Source organism: Hippoglossus hippoglossus, chromosome 5 (assembly GCF_009819705.1).
Source record: "Hippoglossus hippoglossus isolate fHipHip1 chromosome 5, fHipHip1.pri, whole genome shotgun sequence".
Lineage (NCBI taxonomy): Eukaryota > Metazoa > Chordata > Actinopteri > Pleuronectiformes > Pleuronectidae > Hippoglossus > Hippoglossus hippoglossus.
The window spans coordinates 28348779-28372988 of record NC_047155.1 but is presented as its reverse complement, the minus strand read 5'-3'; the positions used below and the strand labels follow the sequence as shown (position 1 = coordinate 28372988).

General features: G+C 42.9%; 2 protein-coding genes across 6 annotated transcripts in view; both read left to right on the top strand.

Moving 5' to 3' along the window:
• The first annotated feature begins 47 nt into the window (after positions 1–47).
• si:dkey-19e4.5 (UBA_like_SF and PTH2 domain-containing protein) lies at positions 48–5862 on the top strand. The gene is given in 8 exon segments (XM_034584361.1): positions 48–373; positions 1120–1227; positions 1863–1934; positions 2045–2119; positions 2535–2632; positions 4214–4328; positions 4449–4473; positions 4476–5862. Coding segments are annotated over 7 exon segments (546 nt in total). The 5' UTR covers positions 48–373; positions 1120–1125; the 3' UTR covers positions 4535–5862.
• A 1803-nt stretch (positions 5863–7665) lies between these two features.
• setd5 (SET domain containing 5) overlaps positions 7666–24210 on the top strand; it is a 31910-nt gene continuing 15365 nt past the window's right edge. For 3 of the 5 annotated variants that reach the window (XM_034584325.1, XM_034584324.1, XM_034584323.1), the window contains exons 1-2: positions 7667–8102; positions 21934–22205. In XM_034584325.1, the coding sequence (XP_034440216.1) occupies positions 22135–22205 (71 nt within the window). In that variant the 5' untranslated portion in view covers positions 7667–8102; positions 21934–22134. Of the gene's footprint in view, positions 8103–21933; positions 22206–24210 lie in introns of all 5 variants that reach the window. The other 2 variants (XM_034584327.1, XM_034584326.1) reach the window with 1 other exon arrangement.

Genomic DNA, 24210 nt, shown 5'->3' with positions numbered 1-24210 from the left:
CCTGACCTACACGTTCAGTGCATCTCCATCTTAATAATGAATCCCCATCTTGGCTGACGGGTATTCAAATCTACAAATAATTATGAGGTTATAATAAATATGTCTGTTTTCAATAGCCGCCATTGCCCCCGCGTGAACGCGCATATAATCAGCACAGAATTGATATGAGCAGAGGATCTGATACACCCGCACGACAAGAGGCGGCGCGCGGCAGTGCCAACAAACACACTGGGTCCAAATGGCGTAAGGCTGCTGTCCGTACTCGACGGGAATCCCACTGAATGTAACTGCACGTCCACACGCACGCGTCTCCGTCCACACACCGAGGGGAAGGCACCGTTGTTCTTTCTATCGAGCTAGCTGCGCAGGACAGGTAAGCTAACTCAGCGATGTACGGCAAAACACCACTGCAGGCTGGAGCTAGTCCAGTTAGCTTGGAGCCGCTAATGCTAAACGTTTAGCTAGTTTTTTCTAACCACATCTGTCTGGCAAGAAAGGCTGCCTGAATGAAGTGTTGAGTAAACAGCTATGCTCAACATGCCAGTGGGAAATAACAAGTATCCGCACTGAAATGGCCCAGCGGTTTAAACCACAGCGTCTTTCCTAGCGTTAGCAGCATTGTTTTCGTTGGTTAAAAGATGTGCAACGTATTTGGGAAGCTAACAGCTGTCACCTGCGTAGAACTGGCCAGCTGCACTTGTCTTTTGACAGCCACCGTTAACTCATGACTAGGATGTTGTCATTTTAAGCTAACATCATATTCACGTGTCGCATAACGTCAAGTCACACTTCATTCAATTTAGGACGAGGCCTTGTTGGTGAAGTACGTTCACTGGGTTCCCACATGACACCACAATGTTGGATGGGAACACACTGTCCATCGATACAGGTCATTTGTGTCCAAGTCCACCTTTAACTAATGCTGTTCAAAGCTCTATGTTCATCTCGGTTTATTCTATTTGCTTGTCATGATTGTGCTAATAAACTATTCATCTTTTCATCAGATCTGCTTCCAGGGGCCTGGTGGCTGCCTGTGAAGTAGCTTATTTCATCTGTTGTGCCCTGTTTCCTGAGGATCAGTGCTGCACAGGATGTTCAGCGTTTGTCTCTGTTTTCCAGTGAAGAATGGAGCCATCAGAGCAGTCAGGCCCGGAGTCTCAGGATGTCAACCCTGTGTTTCTGCAGCAGCTGCGGGAGCTGGACATCCCAGAGGAGGCAGCCAAACAGGTGAGACAGCACACACACACACTCAGAGCAGGGTGCTTACATGTTCCTCAAAGCTGTGGTATAACTGGCTGGGTGGTTAAAAATACTGGAATGTAAAAAAAAATGTAAATCTCATCAGTAAAATGCTGATTTAATGGGATCTTGATCATGTTTGTCACCAAATCACAACTCTAGCTCCATTCATTCATTCTGTCAATAACACATTAAGTCACTGCAGTGATCCATGCTATGTAATGTGAAGATGCAAATTATCTAATTCACCACTGCTACATGGAGATTATTACCTCATTATATTTATATTAAATTATTTGTAATAGCGTACTTAGAGCTGTTAAAAGTTTTGGTGATGGCGAAAGTATTTGTAATATGGCTTCAGCTCTTTCATATTCATACCACTGCAGAATCAAATCCGAGTTTTTCTAGGTATTTCATTGATATTCAGAATAAGGACTTGAATTATTGTGGTCACATCCAGCATCTTACAGGTACCAGTAACAAAATATCCCAAATAATAATTGGATATTAATTGAGCAGTGTGAGTGAAATAATTATTTCTCTGCCATAATTATAGCAGGCGTTACCATTATCAGCAGCTTTGTTCCCTGACCTTTTGTTGTTGTTTTTCATGACTTCAGGCCCTCCTGCACACTCGGAACGTGTCTGCCGAAGAGGCGGCCATGTACTACTTCAACAAGCTGGAGAATGAGGTGCCCATAAGCTAGCCTTAGTCCCCACAGGTACACCTTGGTACATTAGACCTTGTGGAGTTTGTCCAAAACCAAATCTCAGTTTCTCCTTTGTCTGTTGTGACCTACAGGAGGAGGGAGATGACGACCTCATGTTCAAGATGGTGTTTGTGGTGAACATGGACCTTGCCATGGGTGTTGGGAAGGTTAGTCCACTGGGGCCAGTGTGGACCCTGTATGTAGTGTGCTCACATACATGATCTATCTTGAAGAAAGTGTTTCCCAATTCTTTAGCAGTAGCTCAGTAGTGGTTTCCTGTTCAACTCACAAAAGAAGAGGTGTAACCTTTCTAGGTCTTTTAGCTTTTAAAGGTTAAACCCTCACATTTTAAGGTCTTACCCTCACATTTAATTATACCTATCTCTGGTTTTACTGAGACGTAAAACTGCAATGTGCTCTGTTATTTCACAAGCCCTGTCTTTAATTTGAATTAGTCTGGAATTTTCCAGGTCCTTCCAATAATTATCACTTAGCAGTTTCTGTACTCTTTCTCTTCAGAGCCCTGGATTATTATGTTCATATCATTTGCACTGAAACTGTTTGTTTTGTTTTTCTGTGCAGGTGGCAGCCCAGGTAGGCCACGGTGCTGTAGGGTTGTACCAGGCTCTACAGGAGAAGAACAGCTGGAGGGAGATGGCCTGGAAGTGGGACCATAGTGGGTACGTTGGTAGAAGTGCATAAATGATGTATCTTGTATACAACCACTTTCATTTTGATGTGGCTTAATTGGCTAAATGAATTTCATTCATGACACTGAATCTGCACAATTTTAGAGGTTAGGTAAGTCTTTTGTTAATTCCACTTAACACAATTAAAGGAAAATTTCAAAAACAAGTTAGCAAATTGAAACCAATTAACAGTAATAATTTCTTTATTTTTGAGGTTTGCTTGAACACTATTTACGTCTCTTAAATTAAAATTTGCATTTCCTTCATCTATGTCAGGATAGAGCTGTGTTGCTGCTTTTTAATGTCTTGCTTTTCCATGTGTCTGTGTTCTGCCATTATTGTAGGCTCTGTCAGTTTGGTTTTTAGAATTACTCAGTAGCTGAAACTGCTGATCCCACAAATACATTTTGATATACACTCACCACTCTAAATTAGGAACACCATACTTGTACTCAGACCAGTCAGAAATATTCACCTCAGACCTCTCAACAACAAGGTGCTTCTGGTCACACCCTCACAGAACAGCTGCTCACTGGAGGATGTTTGGTTCTTTGCTCCATTTTGAGTAAAACTCAGTCCAGGGGTTTTCCTTGATTTGAGGTGAGTCAGAGGTGGTACCACCCTGATCATGTGAACACATGTTCATGTGCACTGTGCCTTCAACTGGATCAAGCAACATATCTTAGGAGTTCTAATAATTACATCACTCGTTATTTTATTAAAGACAACATAAAAGGTAATTTGTTGATTCAATGTTCTCCCTAAAGACACAATGAAGACAAACAGGTTATTATAGAAACTCCAATTATTAAATGTAAATAAAAAAATGCTTTGTTTTGTGATGAAAGTCCTGTTTAATTTTACATCTAGCACAAAGAAGGTGTCCACTGTGCCCCAGGCACTGATTTCAATGACTACTTCTCTCCCCTGACATGCCCACTCTCTGTCCTCTGGGACCTCCTTGATGTACAAATGAAGCACTGCTTTAAGGTCTTAGAGCTATTACTGTAAAATCAAACGGCTGAGGAAAGATGTTTTTGGTTTCTGTATGGACATGAATGGGTTTTTAAAACAGACAGTGGCCCCAGGTGACAAACTTTAGAGAGGGTTATCTTGGCTAGCTAATGACGACAGTAAGTTAGTGAATAAAGCAACTCAAGGAACTCCAGTGTTGAGCTACACTACAGAAGATAATTTACAATTTTTAGCGTGCAGAGTGCCTTTAATGTCCTGAGGACCAAGTTGAACATGTCTTCTTCTACATCCTCAGATAAACTACTGCAGCGGTCAACAGCTTAGTCAAAATTGACAAATATCGTTTTGATAGTTGGATTATTTTTAATAATCAATAATAATTTTTAATTTTACAGTAAAATCTCTGTTTAACTGAAGCTCCTGACCTGTATCTGGAGCAGGGCCTTTTACACTGCACTGCTGTCATATGATTGGCTGATTGTATGATTGCATGAATAATCAGGTGTTCAGAATAGTGTTTGGTGAATGTTTTAATAATATAGCCTGGATAATGAAATGTAATCTTAATTTATGAATGGTGTCATGGTGTTGACACAGAGCCAAGAAGGTGGTACTCCAGGGCACCCAACGTGCTCATCTACTGGAGCTGCAGGCCCTGGCCATGAGCCTCAGCCTGCCCACTTACCTGGTCCAAGATGCAGGGCTCACTCAGGTGAGGGAAACATGCCTTTTCCAGTCTTGTGGACAGAATTATCATTGATTTTGTCCTCATTGCACAGCGCCTTGGTGTGAAGTGTGAAAATAAAAAATCAATCCCTCCTGTTTCTGGCAGGTGGAGGCTGGGTCCCGCACTGTTCTGGCATCATGGGCGAGGAGGAGATGGTGAACAATGTCACTGGGAGCCTGAAGATACTCTGAGAGGCTCAAACCCACAGTGGGGGAGGATTGTCTCTGCAGTGCCACAGTGCAGCCAGCAGGGGGCAGAATTTCCCAGCAACGGGAAGTCTTGGCATGCAAGAGTGTAACAACCTTTAAAAAAACAAAAAAAAATACAGACCTAAAGAACAAGGGAACAAGACATACCCCTAACACCAGAAAACAAACACTCTCGGCCATTTGTTTCCCTTTCATTCTTTGTCTGAGCCGCTCAGTCGGCCATTGAGAGCAGGAGGAGAGAGAGAGATGGGTTCCTCACAAGGGAACAAGATGAAGGCAGTTAAAACGTCTTTCTGTTCTGACCTTTTCCCTTTTCTACACAGGCCGCCCACATAGAGTCTTATTAGAATCTTAATCATTTTTCAAACACATCTAGTCTGTTGTCCCAGTTTCAGATATGGCAAAGTCAAATCAAGTAGTTTAGGTTGGTTAACCAATATAATAGTTCTGCTTCTTGAATGGGCCATGTATTGTACACTAAGACATAATGTAATTAGAATGAAACCCATAGCAGATGTAGTATGTGACTGTTGTATCACTATTCCTGAATGAAGGGTGATGTATTAACCAATAACATGTGAACACTCATTTTGACATTTCAATGATTTTGTGTCTGTATGCAACTGTTCTCCCAAAGATCCTTGTGCTATAGACTCAGTAACATGACTTATTATTGATAAATTACTATTTTATATGCATACCCATGTTAGACCCTATACTGTATAATGTGTGGTGTGCACAATTACTGGACTTTTGTTGTTGTTTTTTTTCCCCCTTTGTGCAAAAGAAAAATGTCCAAAATAAGAATTTAAATTGGTAGAATTTGATGGTGGGATGTTCCAGGCCAACCAAAATGTCCAAAATATAGTGGAGGCCTGAGCTGTGGCCTAACTTTAGTCACTCTGACAGCCTGTGGTGGATAAGTTACAATAACGAATTTGATCAACTTACAGCTTGAGAAAATGCAAATGATCATGTGGATGACAATTGTTACAGACTTGGTGAATAGTCTCACACACTTATAATCTGAATACACAAGGAATGCGTGATCTGCTGTGTCTTTGTTCTCACTGACAAATATCTGTGGGCATGAGCTGCCACTCCCAGAATGCTTAGCCCCACTGTCAAGGATTTTATTTGTAACACACGCCTTGGCTGTGACGTGCATGCAGTATGAAGTGTATATTTAAACCGACATTCACTAATATGTCCACACTTTGATACCTCTTGTGTCATGCAGTCGTTTGTGTGAGTGCTTTCAGACTGTGGAGAGAATTAAAACGCCTCCAGATGAAGTAAGGAGCAGTGTGTAGTCGTGTGTACTGACGGTGGTGTGTGGGGGAGGGTCAAACTCAGCCATGTTGCAGCAGAGCTGGGTTTGGACTGGTGATATGACACTGCTGTTTCACTGCAGTAACAAAGGCAGCATTGTGGAGAACTGCATGGTTACTGGTCAGCATGGCAGCCGGCGGGGGTGGGGGGGGGCTAAAGGAAATCAATGTGGTGGTCGTGTTTATTACACAGGCGACACGCAGGAGGGAGCAGGGAGGGACGAGGGAAGCGGATTCTCTATTTTAAGAAAAAAGTCAAATCCACTGGGTTACAATATACCTAACGTTAAAAATAAAGATATGTCGATTCACTTACAGCGAGATGTTTGCTTTTATACACGACATTTTATTTCCGTTAAGGATTAAATAGACATCTTTATTTTCAGTTCATGGCAAAGTGGTCTTTGGTATATCAGACCATTTGCTGCAATATTAATTCGTCACTATAGTTTAAATGGTGTGTTAAGTTGTGTAGTGCACGTTACGAGAAAGCCTGCAGAATGTGCTGCTTATTCCAAATAAACTGAAGACGCTCATAGTACATTCGTACCACAGCCCTATACCTTATTTTCGTCTAATACACTCACGTATCATAACGAAGTTTACTGTTCGTGCCCACTCCTAATGTTATTATGTAAGCTCCGCAGCCGCAATGTAATATTTTTATTATCCCGGTGTCTCTTCCTGTCGCTCGTCAGACCTCTGCAACAAATGACGTTGGCGTTTAACGCCACAGCCAATCACAGGGCTCCCCTCAGGTCTCATGACATGACGGGAAACCAATCTCGTCGCTCTTTTCTGTTGATAAATATATTTCAGCCCTTTTATCAGATGGGTTCTTTATTTACTATTATTTGTGGGGAGATGGCGTCTCTGTCTGTGGAGTCAGTGTGTGCGGAGGCTTATGACAACACTCAACAAGAAGTGATCAGGTTCTGCCTTGTAGATGCTAACATCTCACAGCGAGGTGGCGCTTATCATTATTTCCACGCTTCCGCTGGTGAAGCTCCCACGGTGCGTTCGTTTTACTGACCCGCTGCTGGTGCTGGTGGGGACATCTTTCCTTGTGTCTGTCTCTACTTTTAGTTTGAGCCAGTGTGGGAAGAGACTGATATCGGTACAAAGAGGAGGAGGGACCAGTTATACGTTGACGCAACCAAAGAGCTCGGGTCAATTTCCCTATCCACCCCTCAGCAGAGGCTGGCGGAGCCACTCATCTGACACACCGGTAGGTGGGGCTGACCCGGCGGGCTAACCCTGCCTCTGGAGCTGGGCCCCACCGAGCCCATGTGGCCAACGCTTCTCCCTATGTGCTGGTACCAAAGCTCCTTCAACAGATGAATGTAACCCTCAAATCAAAAACAATAATCCCGCTAACGAATTCAAATTAATTCCATGGCCCTTTGAACTAAATAAGGAGCGTTTCCCGACACAGTGAAGGTACAGATCCTCTGCAGGGGCTCAGATTGTTTCCCGGGCGCAGCTACTCGCTGCCGCACTCCTCCCTGTTCGCCACCGGGACCCGAGTACACGCGCATCATCGAGGAGCTGGAGGTTCGCTCCCCTTCTCCAGGCAGGCACCGCCCCCTGTTACGTGGGTGACGACAAACAAAAACTAAAAAAATCAAATGATCGGCGTTGAGATGAACCAATGAGGTGCGTGTGTGTCACGCGTCGAAAGGGACTGACGCCTTGTTGTCGAATCACCGGCGAGAGGCTGGACTTTGCAGCAAGGCCCGCCCAACGAGAGAGCCCCTGCACGGTCGCCAGGGAAACCCCGTCGCGTGGCTGTGTGTCAGTTTCAGTGGAGCCCGCGGTTGGTGCCGGTGCGGAGGGGGATGGGCGCCTCTGCGAATGTGAGCACCCGAGACAGAACCAGAGCCCTGGATCACATAGAGCAGCATATACCCCATTAAGTAAATATACTACACACCAAAATACATGGATTTACCCACCAAGGACCTGTCATAGACACTGAATGGATGCACTGCACCTGGACAGGACAGGGGATTTAACTTTACGCCTGAGCGTGGGAGACACCAATAAGTTTGTTTCCTTCCCCTGGAGAGGGAGCTACTTTTAAGGGCAAAGGATACAGGAGACTCCGAGGCCTGCGCACAGGCCTACTAGGCTGGTTGGATTTGATGGTGGGATACTCTGATGACTCGCTACTGTGTATGAATTTACGTCGTTTGGACACCTTTGGAATGCCTCTTTAGGTGAGTATTTTAAATATGTGATACTTATAAATACTACCATCGATACACTGAGGCAGCAACGTAAATATAACAACCAGCAACTAATCAACCATGTTTCCTCTCAGCCAAGCATAGCTATAGAGCTAACCAACTTAGCTAGCTGACCACTTTGCGTCCAGCTAAGTTTATTTGAAACAAGCTGGTTTCTCCCACAATCTTCCCAGTGTCCAGTGGCTCTCTCCCCTGGCTAACAAGGTCCCCGTGTCGGTGCGGTGCCTCGCAGGGTGGCTGTGGGCTGTGTCTGGACTGATCCTCCATGGTTTTTGGTCAGCTCTTCGTGTTGTTTTCGATAGCCAGCTTGTTAGTCTGGGAATCCAGCGCATTTCTGGTTTTATAATGGCCAACGTTATCACATTATTTCAAGCAACCGTGTTTCCAAAGCTCTCAACACAAATCCTCCAAGTTTTCAGGAGCTTTGGCTCGTACAACGTTAAGTGTTTAAGGGCTGCCCTCACTTCAGTTTTTTCCTCCTCAGTTCATATTCCAGGGATAAACCAGTGACATTTTTATACATTATTAATTAGAGGAACCTTTTCGCCCCTTAAGTCTACTCGCTACAAATGGGTGTCGTTTTGAAGCATTAATAAATAAATCTGATTTTGCGTAAGTTTCGACAATGTGTTTCCGCAGAGCCGTAACATAAACTAAGATGACATAGCCAAAACCAGATCAGCACATTGTAGGGGCTTAATTCGTGTATGTTGCATCGCTATTGTGATGTAACATTGAAAAGTATTAGACCCGGAGCCCGTCTCCTGGTCTCGGAAGTTTCAAACCACGTAGGCTAATATCCGAACTTGATGTGTTCTAAAACAAGTAGTTGCGTTGTGATTTGGGCAGCAGAGATTTAGCTGTTGCTCGTCTTCCCACGATACTGTCAAATGTTATAAAAGTTATCAACTACACAGGTTTGATCATTACTGTTGACTCATGTTAGCTAAGCAACCATCTGCCCTGTTGTTGAACGTTAGCAGACGAGCCACAGGCAACAAATGCTAAACTAGCCTGTTAGCTAACTTTTTGGATGTTTTCCAGTCGATTGTGTCCTTATTTCGAACCGGTTCGTCGCAGCATACACGCCGTGGACCTCGCTCAGTGTATACCACCTGAAAACCTGTGTATAACACCGTCTCTCTATTGACGTGGACAGTTTAATTTTACACTGATAATGGTGTCCTGTGGTGTTTGGCTACATCATGTTAATGCATCTGTCTTTGGCAACATTCCTAACTTTGCTCGGGCGTGTGAATTGGGCTGAAAGCGTTGCTGTGCTTTCTCTATTTGTGCTTGTTATTTTTTTCTGCATGTGGGCCAGATCTGCTGGGTAGTGACTTGCTGTTCTTCACCTCCCCCACCTACCAACCCCCAGCCTCGGTGGCGGTGAAGAGAAATGGGTGGTATTTTGAAGGGGAGCTCTTGTTTCCTTTTTTAGCCTCCATTTTTATTTCAACGTGTGAGCAAGCGTGAGAAGCGTTGTTGATCCGGAATGTAGCAATCACAAGTTTCGACCAAGTTAGACACACAGTATCTGCTGAGTGTTTAAACACATTTCTGTCGTTTGATCATTCTGATCTGTTCTCGATCGTGAGAAAATGCTACGTGTTCACTTAGAGCTCAGTTGGGCTGATTTTAGGGATCCAAACCTGGTTTCCGGATGACTTGTCATTTTCTTGTGTGGTTGATGATGTTATGACATAATGTAACACGGCATAAGAACCGAGTTCCAAAGCTGACGATCGATAAAAGCAAAGGGTTGCGTGATTTAAAAAGCTTGTGAGATGTTTTTCTTTTGCATTTAGCCTTTTTGGGCCCCGTGTTATCCGAGCACAATGGCCGCCCTAACCGTCGCACAAGTAGCCGAGCTCCAGGCAGCTGCTCTGCGGAGACTGGAGCTGTGCGGCGCCCGGAGTGTGGACAACGCAGGAGCAGAGAAAAGAGACGCTATTTTGTTCCGTTAGACTTGGCTCGGCCACATAATGTGCCCCCGCGTGTGTGACCACCTCTCTGCAGTTGTATTTATGGCTGACGTGTTGTAGATGCAGCTGGTCATGCTTCAGCCATATTTTTCTTCCTACATGATCAAACACGTTTTATTGGATAGATGAGACTGAATACTTGAAATATAAGCACAACAAAATTCTAGTGTCAGGGTGGATGTTGCGCTCACTAATCTGGTGTATTCCAACCAGATTAACGTACATCTATTGCGTTTGCAAAATGTATGTGCCTGGTTTCTTAGCCATAGTCAATCCAGCTTTAAGAGGACAAAGATTACAGGTGTTCAGCCATCACAAGTATTTGGATTGATCTAAAGCCGATTGGAAGCTAGACTGCAGTGAGCTGAGTCTTGTTTCCCCTGGTTGTGACTGACATTCTCTGAATATGTTTCACAGCTTTTAATAGACTGTGTGGGCTGCAGCTTGCAAACCTGGCCACTCAGAACCATTGGAAACACGAGCCCCTCCAGCACTCCCCTTGACCTGACCCTTCTTGTTATCTTGAACAAACATTGTGCACTAACAGAGAAAAATGTGTGCAGCCAAGGAAGAAATGCAAGGAGTATTTGGAGCACAGGCAAGCACACAATGGTGCGCCTTCTTAACTCAGCCTGCCACCCTGGGAAAGCCACTGTTTGGTTGCTTGTTGCTGCTTTGTTGCGTATTAACCGGCCATGTTGGTTTTGTAGGCCTCCCCCAACAGCTTCAGATTATGTTTTGGAGTGAAATGCATGTGTAAGCAATTTTTTATTCAAACATTTGGTAAAAGAGGACTGTGTGTGTGCGTGCGCAGGTTGTAGACCCTTCTTTCCCACTATGGGCCTCTGAAACTTTGGAGATCTGAGGAATGTGCAGACATGCAAGGTTAGCCTGGCCCAGGCTGTTTACTAAGGAAATATCTGTCTCTCATTCACTAAGTGCAAACCAGAAAATGTAACTGTTTGGTGAGATGCCCTGCAAAACAAGTTTCAAATGGTTGACCACTGTGTTTTATTGAATCTGCATTAGGGCTGAGTGACATGCAAAACAGATTTTACTGGGATTATTTTGACAGATATTATAGTGAGAATCAGGATTTTGGTCCTGGCGGTGATATTTTTTGCATTTCACTTCCAAAAAATATATATTTGCTGTGTTTTGTACCACACAGCATGTTCCCTCACACATGATTTGTAAGCCAGGGCATTTTTGTTGTACCATAATGTTTCATTTATATGGGTATGTTGTGTCACGTTTTACCTTCATCAAAGATGTGCAGCTCCTACAGTTTGAATATTCCACTTGTCCATGTTGCAATTTTGATAATAGTTGAATTAATTGTGCAGCTCCGGTCTGGATCTCTGTTGCATACTGAATTTTAACCTAGGTTTGTGTGTGTGCTTGTACAAGAGGGAGTGAAGTTGGATGTTGGCCCATTTCCAGAAGAAGACAGGATTCTGTTTCAGCGCCGATGCTTGGAGGAGAGAGAGAGAGGGAGCAGGGGGTAGCTGCTGTGAGGAATAGAAATAGGAGGGAGAAAGCCCTGTCCTTTTAGCTTTTCATTTGTATGCTGATGACACTCTATCATTACAAGGAGGGCAGGTGTAGCTATTGATATGTTAATAAGGTTTCATGTGTGTTGTGCCAAACCAGTGTTGTGGATCTACACCTGTATGGAAGCAGAAAGATTAAATTCACATCGGTGAGAAGCAGTCATGGAAATATTTCAAAAATCATATTAACCTTTTATAGATTATTCTCTTATTTTCTCAGCATAGGAAAAGTAATAGTTGAAATGGTAAATAATGCAGATTGTTGGCTTAATTATTCTGTTTTACAAGAGACTAATTTTGGATGCCCTTCCTTTTTAAATGTCGGGAACAGACGTAGCACTAAATCTCCATCTACCTTCCCCGCTCTGTAGCTGCTCATCTGCAGCTGCTGTGTGTTGTGTGCCTACTGTCTTGCACAAATGGGGTTAAAAACAAGTTGCTCTGACGCCTGCTTCATTGGTGTATTCCTATTGGTGCAGAAGCTCAGGAGCTGCTCCAATGGGGCGCAGCATTTTCTTGGCACTGGGGGAAGTGGTGTTGCAGAGGGCTGTGCTGGTAATTCTGTTTTGTGCCGAGAAGCAATGCTTCTTGGGAGAATAATGGAGGAGGGTGGCTGGGGAAAAAAACAAGGGCCCAAAAGGGGGTGAGGCAGGCAATCTACGTAATCATATCTCTCTCTCTCTCTCTCTCTCTCCTTCTCCCTCCCTCTCCTTCGCACTCTCGTGTTCTTGTTTTAATGCAACCCATATGTTTGTCCTTCATTTCCTTCTCTTTCTCTCACCGTCATACTGCCTGTCCCACTCCCTTGCGATATTTGCCACAGTGTTTAGCAGAACCAAAGCTCACCAATATCCTCAGTTTCGGGTGTGTGCACCTTCTGAACGGCAGGTAGCCATTTTAGGCTCCACCACATAACCCCCTCTCCTTTTTTTCTCTCAGTTCTGCCTCTCTATCTCTTTCTTTCATGAAACTAAGTAGGAGAATAAAGGAGACCAAATGAGGTGAAACCCAGATTGCAAAATCGACACGCATGTTTGCCCTGAGGGTGTTGTCAGGTAGCTAAAGAGAGCAAATAAAGAGCAGCACAGAAGAAAAACAACCCCAACCGAGCTTTTCCACCAAAGTCAATCCACCTCGACACCAACCAACAGCTGCCCTCTTTTGTAATGCGCAGCATCAGTGCCAGAAACAAAAGGGAAATAAATATCTGCTGCCAGGTTCTTCCTGTTCGTAAGCACCTTGCTTTGTCACCTTGAGCAAAATGGTTCCTTGTGGGAAGAGGTGGGAGCTGTGTTGTCTTTTAAGTAAACAGGCTTTTTATCTGTGGCCTTTCACTTCTGCTTTTAAAATGGGTTTGGTCTTAAAATAGAGCACTGCCTCTGAGCCTCTTGAATGTGTTCCTACTCAAGTATCGGCAATTGTTTATTCAAACCCCCCCACCCCCACCCCACCCCTACATATCAACCACATCTTCATCACAATTTTGGTTGTCTTTCCTCAAAACATTTTAGTCTTGTCGGATTTATTTCATTAACTTCAAAGAGTCAGGGAGGGTAAGTCAAAAGCCCTACAGCAGTTCAAAATGGCTGCCAGGTCTCTGTATTCTTTTTTCTTTTGAGGGACACCTTACAATCTTACATTGGTTAGTCCTTAGTATGTGTTATGCTTGAAATTTTGTAGCCAGGTGTAGCCAGGGCAAGCTGTCGTGTCGCTCTGGATAAGACTTGTCAGCCAAAAGAGGAATTGAAAATATCATGTAAATGTGTTTGTCATGCAGCAACATCACGTGCTGAGTGGACAGAGGGTGTTTCTGGTTTATGTTAATGCTGGAGAATGAGCTTATCTAACAACAAGATCCTTTTTTTGGGACTCAGGGCCGCTGCTAGACTTCCTATTTGGAAAACATCCCTCCCCACATTTGGTAACAGACATGCCTCAGTGGGAATTCTGCCATTGTGAGGACAAAAGTGTTCTCCTCTCTAAATCTTTAAATGTAACCATGTTAATCAGAATCATGTGTACAGCAGTGGATATTTTAAGTTAGCTTTTGACTCCAGTACCTCTTGATTTTGAATTTCCCTTTTAACATTGCACCAAGTCTTGGTTGGGTATTCAAAAAGTGGTCCACTCAAGAAGCTTGGTGTCAGGTTGACTATGGGTAAAACGGGAACTGGAGCAGGTCAGAAAGAGGTAGTCAAGCCCAAACAGGCACCTGTATTTTGCTTAGACCTTTCTTTTCTTCCTCCTAGGTTACTGAGTCTCAAACAGACAGTAGCTGGCTTGTTTGCCCTAAAACAGATGATTGATTTTGTGTCATGCTGGCCCTGCTGTCAACTGCTCTGCCTCTCTCCCCCACTCCTCTTATAGCACTCACTTGGCCTTTGTTCTCCATTGTGCGTCTCTCATCCCCGGTCTGGTCCGGGTCCATTCAGGCAGCTGGACATTGTTGTGTTAATGGTGGGCCATGCTGGCGCTTCCAGAACGCTCAACCCCTCGGCATGACTACAGCCGCATCACTGTTGGGGATTCAGACTTTACCCAGTAACGATATAACTCTGCCGCAGGCTCTTTGAAATATAGTTTACATTTAGAACTGCCAAACCAAATGTTTGCATCGTTGCCCTCACGTCATTTGTTTAGCCCCTTGTCTCCAGCCTGTTTAGGCTAAGCTTTGTTGTTTATATTTGTGTGCAGTTGGCCTGTGTCTCAGTCTGGCCACATCTTGCTCCAGGAGTGTTTCAACTGGGTGTACAGCAGCCATATCTTTCCGAGTGGTTTTATATTTTGTAAGTGTCGCTGAGGAGATGGCTCGTCAAGCGGCTGAATGTTGCATCATGTGTGGCTTTTATTTAGTCTGGCCCAGAGAGTTTTAGGAAGACAAGAACGTAATTTGGATTAGATAGTGATGGATGCAGTGTCGTAACAGCACAGTGTGTTTTCTCTGTGTGGTGCTTTCACTTAGCTACTCCGTTATATTTACCCTTATTTTTTTCTCTCACCTTTATTATGATCACTGTTATGTCACGATGACAAGGGAAGGCCATGGGGTTCATATTATGATGTGTATCAACTAAATGTAGATATTCAAACACATGCCCTTTTTGATTAATATATTATCACACTTCCAGTCGTATGTTTTCCATTTGTGACATTAAGTAAGATATTAGTAAGAAATATTTAATACAAAGTCTGTTTGTTATACTCGTGATATTGTAAATGTGTTTGGGTGAGTGTGAAATAAGATCTACAATGAGCTTTGCTTTCTCCCTGGCCACATATCCCATTTGTCTTAAAGCCAGACCCTATTGATTCTCTGATACCTCATCTTCAGTATCCTCCCGTTGCAGCTCAGAGTGCAGCTCGACCTGCACAGTGGTGGGGAACAGCAGATATATTCATATCCTGCCTTGTTCAGCAAGCATGTGTGCGGGGGCAGACTGAGGGGGCTGGTGTAATCTCACTGGACTGGATGTGTTGTGGAGGTTTGGCGAAGCACAGGTGGACACTGAGTGTGGACATGCTGATCAAACCCAAATTGTGTATTTGTGTTCATGTCATGTGTTCTAGCAGTCCCCTTGAATCTTTATGAAGAAAAAAAAGACTATTTGCTTGCTCAATTATTGTTATAATAAAGAGTTGTGAAATGTATTTTGTTACTTAAAGTGGAAACAATTAAGTTATGAGTTCAGACTCCAAGCAACAAGACGGATGCTTATTTGTTACAGCAGTGTTTATTTTGGTTGATAAGAGCCGGTTATATGCTCTGTTGTTCACGGCTACATCTCAAATGACCAATATCAAGATATCAAGTAAGTTCAGTTTATTGTAGCAGGTGATCCCTGATATATTTGTGCAGTCACCTAACCCAAAGCTGTCTTTAGTATTTAAGTATAAAATGTTAAGATGGTTCTGCTCCCATATTGAAACTGTACATAATATCATTGTTCCCTTGGAAATCTTATTCTTCTCACGATGGAAATCACATTTGAAACAGTATTTAACCATGCCAACACTAAGGCTAGCTCTAAACTGTAAATGGAATGGTGTGTTAACAGAGGTTTTGGAAGCTGCATTGGGAAAGGAATCCACCCAAAATTGTATAAACTTTGTGCCTTATCAACCCATTTGCTCCATCCATTCATTAATTACATTACATTACCTGCTGTTAACTGCACTTATGTACTCATTTGACATAAAATATGGTCAGCTCTTCAACTAAATTACAATTGAGTTTATAATAACACAATCTTTTTAAACTAATACCCCTCATTGTATAGTTATTGTTCATGTCATTCAAACATTCACATGTAGGATGTAAAAAGTATGTGAACCTCTTTGCTAAAAAAAGTCAACAAAAAGCTAACTGGTCATGAATTTATCAAAACTGGAAGCCAGTCAGTAATACTAGACTTGAGGTGAGTTGGAGATACTTAAACACACACACATTTTGAGTTTAATGTTCACAAGACACCTGCTGATGTGAAACATGCCTTGCCAAAAAGAGCTTGCAGAGGACTTGGGATCAAGAACTGCTGATTTGCTTGAAACCTAAAAGGTTTACATAGACGGCTTTCACAATAATATGTTTTTATTACTTAACTTAAAGGGATAGTTCACCAAAAAATTAAAATTCACTCATTATCTACTCACCACTATGCAGATGGAGGGGTGGGTGAAGGGGTAAACAATGATTCAGCCAAGGCGGCCTCTTCTTCAGACGTAATAAAACAGGGGAAAAAACACAACATGCCTCCATACTGCTCGTGTGGTGTCATCCAAGTGTCCGCACGCACCCGACATTCATATTTGACCTTGAAACAAGGTAATTTACACCACGTTTAAGCCTTAAAGTCCACTAACGAAAATAGCCAAGCTAGCGGACGTAGCCACATGAACACGCACCCCACGCTTGTGGTGTTCCATGTGCCCGAGGGTACGTGAACGCGGCTCCCAGGAGGCTATCGAGTGACATTTAGGCTAAAAACATGGTGTAAATGATGTTGTTTTCGAGTTGAATATGAATGCCGGGGCTGTGGACACTTGGATGACACCACAGGAGCAGTATGGAGGCATGTTGTGTTTTTTTCTGTTTATTACGTCTGAAGAAGGGGTCTATTTACTTCAATTCTATTGGATTCGGCTGCAACGCTGTTTACGCCTGAGATTCCACAAGGGTTTTGTGACTCAAACACGTCATCCACCCCTCCATCGGCCAAGTGGTGGAGTAGAAAATGAGTGAATTAAATGTTTCTGTGAACTATCCCTTTAAACATTCATACAAGTGTTTCAGAAATAATGTCTCTGCATACTAACAGGTCTTAAAAACATGTTACATGACCATTCATATTCACTGTGCTAGTGCATTTCATGGGAATTTGTCCCAGGCTGGTTAAGTAATACATTTTCCTCTTTTTCTGCATGTTGCCGGTGTAGCTTTATAAAGTGCACAATTTTAACTGGACAGCAGATACTTGTTAAGACAATAAGATCAGCAATGTCTGAAATTTGTTATCAATGTGGCATGTTTGCTTTTTTTCTGGGAAAGGGTCATGATAGCAGTATGACAAATCAGGGCAGGATACATTGTGACTTATCTGACCAATCAGGGAAGTGAATGTAGGAGACTTAGTCACCTTTTCAAAATGCCTCAGTTTCTACCCCTCGAGACTAAAACATAACACCAGAGATTTTAATCTGAACTGGTGCCTGCAGCGTTTCCAAAAGTCTCTGTTCTAGGGGCTCGAAGACTCCAGAATTGTGTGGATACCAGGCCAAAACATAGCAAAAGTGTGTTCTAAAAAATAAGTAACTAATAGAGTTAAATATTTACCATTCCACAGACAGTGAAATTGTCTATAAATGGACACAAATTGACTTGTGTTAGTACTATTCCTTCAAGTTGACGTCCAGCTGTTTTGACTCCAACAGAATTACCAGTGCGGTAACAATGAACCCCTAGAGTAAATGGCTAATGGCTTGAAGAGGTTATTGGACGTGTTCAACATCTCTGTTCATGGTAACATGATGTCCATGGTAGGAGACCACTGAGGAAGCTGCTGCTTTCCAAATCTGAAAAGTATGATGTAAACAGGGAGCTGCATAACAACATGAAAACGACCTCCCAAAGGTGAAGTAGGGTGATAAAGAATGTCTATAACTCAAATTTTTACAAGGTGTTGTGCCTGTGAGTTACTAGACTCCCCTACATGGATGGTCAACTGTAAAAATTATGAACATGCTAGCTTTAACCAGTGGTGGTGGCTGTATTTATCAGCTCACTAGTGGTGAAAATGAGTAATTGAGCTTTAAAAGAGTATTTAATGGCCCTGCTGTCAGTTTAACCAACCCTTTTTATGCTAAGCTAAGCTAACTGGTTGCCGGCGTGTAGCTTCATATATAACATTCTTGGGTGGCAGGTATAGTGTTGAATGTTTCCTTTTAAGGTGAATGTAGGACAGGGGAGTGTGTAGACAAAAGGCAAGGTGCCCCATCTAATGTATAGATTCCCACTAAAGTCATCGTGTCTGTGATGGAAGTTACTGAATGACAAGCTGCCATAGATGTTTTTCCTGTAGTCATTTCTTTACTTTGATGGTTTCCTCTGGGACATAACTTCTCTAAGAGCCTTAAGAGAATCGGATTGAGTTAAGCCAAGTTCACACTACATGACTTTCAGCTGATCTATCTGGCTGTGTGAAAATTAAACAATGTGACCTTCATTTTCAAATATAAGTTCATGTTTCTCTCTTGATATCTCCATCCATACCACCCCAATAGTATGTTCATCACAGAGAAGCTTTTTAAACAACGGCCAAGACTTTTATTCTGTCGTTTGACCAACTCATACCAGCCATAATTAGCCAACGCTAAATTAGCATCTCACCGGCTTCACTTCAGCCAGAAACTCTTGCCTCTTAAATCTTAGACAACAAGCTGTGGGTAATTAAAATGTCAGCTCCTGCAGTTTGAAAATTGAACAAATAATTTGTTTGTTTAATGAGCATTGCTCCACATGGTACACTGAAGAGTATACTAACATGGTAAATGTGCTGTCATTAATTATTGTCATTACTAATTAACAATTTTGCTAGAGTTTGTTTTCACATCTGTCATCTCAGGAGCAAAACTAAAAGATAGTTTTGTGGCATTTACAAAACAAAGGGAACATTATATGGACAATGACTGCACACATTGTTCTATGGTTGGAAGTTTTTGCGTATATTGGATTAAATGTATTTATTTAATAGTTTCATGTCAAAGTGCAGCCATTAATGTGGGGGTTGGTCCTGCCATGTCTCAGATGGTGTGCACTTTTAAACAACAGATTTCTCTCTGCCGCTATGCTGCAATGGTGAAAGAACCCTGCAGTAGATTTGTTTTATTTTTGTTGTTAAATCACATTGTTGTGTAGTTTTCATGTTGCCCTAATTACATCCACTATGATTCAGTGTTGGAAATATAATGTAATATTGAGTTCATGGGGCTGGCTATACTGTGTATAGGCCCTATAGCTATGTGCATGACGTATCTATTTTTGTTCCCTACAAAACCTTGCTGTGCTGGGCTCTGTTCAGACAAGGTGTGGCTTTTTGAGTGTTCATGCCTTTGAACTGCTGAGCATATGCTCCCATGGTTGGATTTCTTTCGTCCCCCCACTATGAAATATGATTACTATATTACCTCAGGGACATATTAAGATATTGAAGGACAATCAAGTAGCTTATTTTAGGATGGCACAATACACGTCCACCAGTTATTAAAATCTTCAGAACACATTTAAAAATGTGTATGTGTATTTAAAAATAAACAGAAGGTAGAGTGGAGTAATGCGAAAGATGAAAAGAGAGAGGGGTCTTTTTTGCTGTTCATTTTGTCTGCATGTCCCTCCCCCTTTGGCCTTGTCCCCAAAATGGCCTCTGTTCTAGTGGAAGTGAAAAGACTTTGTTGAGCCTGCTGGTAATTTGAGTCGGTATTCATGGCCAGAGGAACGAACAAGGAAGGGCGGGAGGTGGTGGGGGAGGAGGAGGAGGTAAAGAAAGGCTTTCCTTCTTTGTATGGAATTTACCTCCCTAGTTCACCGTCTGGCTCTTTTGGAAGAGGCCCAAATAGTGACTCGCTTTGTGTGTTAGGTAGGAGCGAGGTGGCTATTTCTGTTAGGCAGCAATCGTCTGCAGGGAAAATAAACAGTTAGTGGTTTTTGAAAAAGCACCACGAGATCCACTCCATGTCATCATGTCTAAATATGTTACAAGCCTATGTTAACCTTAAGACTTCTACCCGTTATCCCCTTACTCTGTTTGCCCCCATCTGTGTGTTTCTGTTCTTGTTGAGGCCATTTGAGTTGTAGCAGAATGTTCTGCTCTTATAACCAAAAGCTAAGTGACATTTCTGGTTGCTACCTATCTGTGTGTATCCAGCTGGATGGCGCTGACATTCTCGGTTTGACAGTGAGCACGGTTGAACTGACCTTGACATTATTGGAAGTCCCCTGCCTGGCTGTGGTTGCCTTGGTGCTGCAGAGTGAGGGCAGCAGTTGCTGTAAATAGGGGACCTCTACAGAAATGGCATGCGTCCTGTTGCTGTCAATTTTGATTGCTTTCTATTTGTAAAGTAGCTAGTTTAGGCTAAACTGTTTGAATATTAGTATTCAGATTTTATTGTACAAGTGAGGCGTAGCTTTTATGGATTCAGATGGGTTTTGTGAAGTAGGATATTTGCATGTGTTTGGCCGGGGGATGACCTTGCTGTAAGCCAAATCCTCTCCTAAGTGTGTGAATGGAGTACAGGAGGGCCCGTTCCTCTTTCTGCAGCCTTGTGGCTGCTGCTTCTCTCTGTGTCTGCCGGGGTGGCTGAGTGAAGGCAGAGCAGAGGAGTGTGGGTCAGTATTCCAGCATTGGGGGGTCACATGACAAGAGGGCTGGGCCTCATGTTGGATGACTCACCCCTCCTGGCGTCTGGGAGGAAGGCGTCTCCTGCTGGTTGTATTTGATAGTGCATCCTAATGGGAGTGTAAGCAGAGCCGTAAAGTCCCTGGTTGTTTTTCCCTCTTTTTGAATAGCCTCCCCTCCCCTCCATTCTGGAAGCCTCTATGTGGATGAGAGACAGGCACATCGTTCAGTCTCTATATTGAGTTATCACTTTCGATGCAGGGAAATCAAAGCTCTGCTGCTTCCCACATTGTCAACATGAGTCAGCACATTTGCTCCCTCCTTTGGTGTGTAAGGGTAGTTTCCCTGTAGTGTTGGGGTAATGTGGTCTTGACAACCCTTTGTTCAGTGTCAATGCCCTTTGCTAAAGGAACCCTGTTAATATGTGCTTCTATTGCATTCCAGTTCTATTCCAACAGACTCTCCTTTTCTGTTTCAGTAGAGAACTCAGTCAGTTACCAGTAAGAAACTGCATTGTTTCTAACTGATGACTGTCTGATGGGTGGTTTTGGTTTAAAATTATGTGGTTTATGGACCAAGTTAAATATTTGCTTGGTGATGGCGTTGCTAATCAATGATTTGCAACAGTTGTTTTAATGGCAACACTGTGCTGCATTAATCGTCATAAAGAAAACAGGGTTAGACTGGGTTACCAGTGGAACAGCCAGACCTTCAGCTTTGTGCCAACAAAAGAGAATAGTGAGTAGTTTTGTAATCATGGCGGACATTTTGCTGTGTCATCGCATTAAAGAAACGGGTATAAAAGCATTTCTGTTAACTGCACTCAATGCACCGTTCCTTACTGGTCCTTGTTATAGTACATGCTAGCTAATTTTTGTTCATGTTATCTGCTACGCTCTTCCTACAATGACTAGTTACATTTTCTGCCATGTGGCAGATATGCAGCAGTTTCTAAAATAGTGGTTGACCCATCACACTATTTTGTGATGTCAGCTGTGTTGGAAATGTTATGCCCCTTACCCAGAGGCTTCATTATCACCTGTAAACATTAGCAGCGGTAACAATATCATATGTTCTGCCCTAAGCAGTGGTCAGGCAGGTTATATGTTAATTTAATGTAAATGCTTTAAAAAGCCAGGACTCTCTGCAGACTATGGCCTTTGTAACTTAGCAGAGCTTTTTCACGTAAAAAAAAAGAAGCATAATATGGGCACTTTAAAGCACCATGCGTATGCCTCATTTATTCCAAAGTTTCCCCTCTGTGAAATACTGGTAGGGGAGGTCAAGCAGCGTTCCATCAAGTGGTTTGTCTGTATCCACGCTGTGTATGTGTGTAGAATTCATGGTCTCTCCGTCTGTCACCCTCTCTCTTCAGGTCCCCCATGACCGTGAGCCGTGGGCTGCGGCTCAGTGGCGCCCCACCTCTGGAGTGGTCTGCTGCTATAGCTGGGACCCTGTGATTCCTCACCCCACCTCTCCATCTCCCCCCGTCCCATCCTGTCCCTCCCCTCCCCCTCCCCCTCCCTCCTCCCCTCCCCTGTCTTCCCCCCTCCCACGCGCCGCTGTGCTGGACGTCATGAGCATAGTAATTGCGCTGGGAGTCACCACACCTGAAACGTCTTACTCAGATATGGCTGCTGGATCCGAGTAAGTACTCATTACCTGCAAGGTGGGACTCTAGACTTGAAGTTCTACCTGTAACATTTTTTAAAACGCTGACGTCTGTGGTTGCAGTAAGATTCCTAAAATAGAGCATGTGTCACAGGTTGTAAACTAGAAATGCTCTCATAGAGCTGGTGCACCTGCACTGATTTCAATCTTCAATATGTGCCACATTGTTAAAATGTTTAAAGGGATAGTTCACCCAAAAATGGGTGACATTTGGTTGAAAGGTCTTTAAAGGGTGGTAGATGGACCTTGAGTTAGGTTTCCTAAAGTTGTTAAATACAAAGCAAAATAATTGTGTTGAATTTGTGATGAACTTCTCTTGTGTGTTATTGTCTAGTGGGTCAATGGAGAAGGTTGTGTATGTGTAAAACATACTGAAACAGGTTAAAGGGATAGTTCACCCAAAAATGAAAATTAACTCATTATCTACTCACCACTTTGTTGATGGAGGGGTTGTTACAGCCAAATCCAATACAATTGAAATAACAGGCGACATAAAAAAACATCAGGAAAAAACATAAACTGCATAATTTACACAATTTTTTTAGCCTAAATGTCCTCTGATATTCTCTTGGATCTGGAGCCGCATTCATGTTTGCACGCACACACCGCACACAAACTCTGACCCGAGAGCACGGGGTGCATCTGAACATTTACCTTTGATCTAAAGATTCTCCTTTTTCATAATATTCACCTACAGCGTTACAACAGAGTTCATTGTAATTAGGTGGATGGAAAACAACATTGTCATTATTAATAGACCGAAGTCAGTAATTGCTGAAACAATGGAAGTACATTTTGAACATTTTCCTTTCCTGTGTAATTACAGGTTTGATTTCAGTTACCTGAAGGTCAAACAGATTCACAGTTAATGAAAAAAGTTTAAGTATTCATTCCCTATGAGTTATTGTTGTAATAATTAGTTTCATCCTATCATTATACTGTTAATCCAGTAGAACAACCCTTTTGTCCAGTGTAACACAATATTTTTATGCCACATAGCTGACCTCTGCCTTTGGCTCACATTTCTCTACAACTGCAGCAAGTTGTGTTGTGATAAATATGCTTCCTTACTTTCAATATCCTGTCAGCAGCTTTCTGTGTTGTCTATGCAGTCTGCTTGAGAAATCTGAAGAGGTTAGTTCACCAAAACTAAACTTTATCAGACCAAAATACAGTATGTGATGCTTCAGTCTGTCTGGCTACACATGATTTCAAAAGAACTGGAAGTGAAGCCATAACCTGACCCCTGTATAGGACTGGACACTCCAACAAAAATGTTTTTGTAAAATAAAAAATTCTGGATTGTGAAAGTGGCCTGCTGTTGTCCTCACTCTTGTTTTAATTTTTTTTACAGGGTAGTTTGCAATGGCTGTTGTAACTTGATTTTGAAATGATCACTATCTGTTTGAATAATCTCACTGGGTGCAGTATTTCAGTACATTTTGTGCCAAACAGAATTTTCTAATACCAGTGAAGGTTTCAGTTATCGTGTAATCATTTTCACATTTTGTCCAGAGGGACAGGCCACCCTCAGCCTAATTATCATTCCAGTTATGGTTTTTTTGTATCATCCTGCCCCGGCTCTGTGTCAGAGAGGTAGACTGGTATCTTACCTCGACATCAGGCCCAGGCTGTTTGGAGTAGTGTCAGAGGGAATGTCCACAGATGGACTCAATAAGAACACACTTGCCACCTCTCTGTAGGTGACCCTGCTTATGAGGCTCAAGTTATGTGCAATCCAGTTGGCCTCTCTCCATCTACCCTTGATCATGGCCCCAGTTTCCTCTGCACCTCAGCCAAGGCAACTGATTCTAACACAAGGGAAAAAACACAGTCTCTGCTGAGATAAACAAAATCCTGTGTAGAAAATCTCAAATTTGTCAGTTTGATTTCTCTGACATTTACGTCTGCTCCAGCTTAGGAGGACCAGAGGGAAAAGGCAAGCTTGCTCTGTGTCTGGCCAGACCTCAGCTAAAGGGCA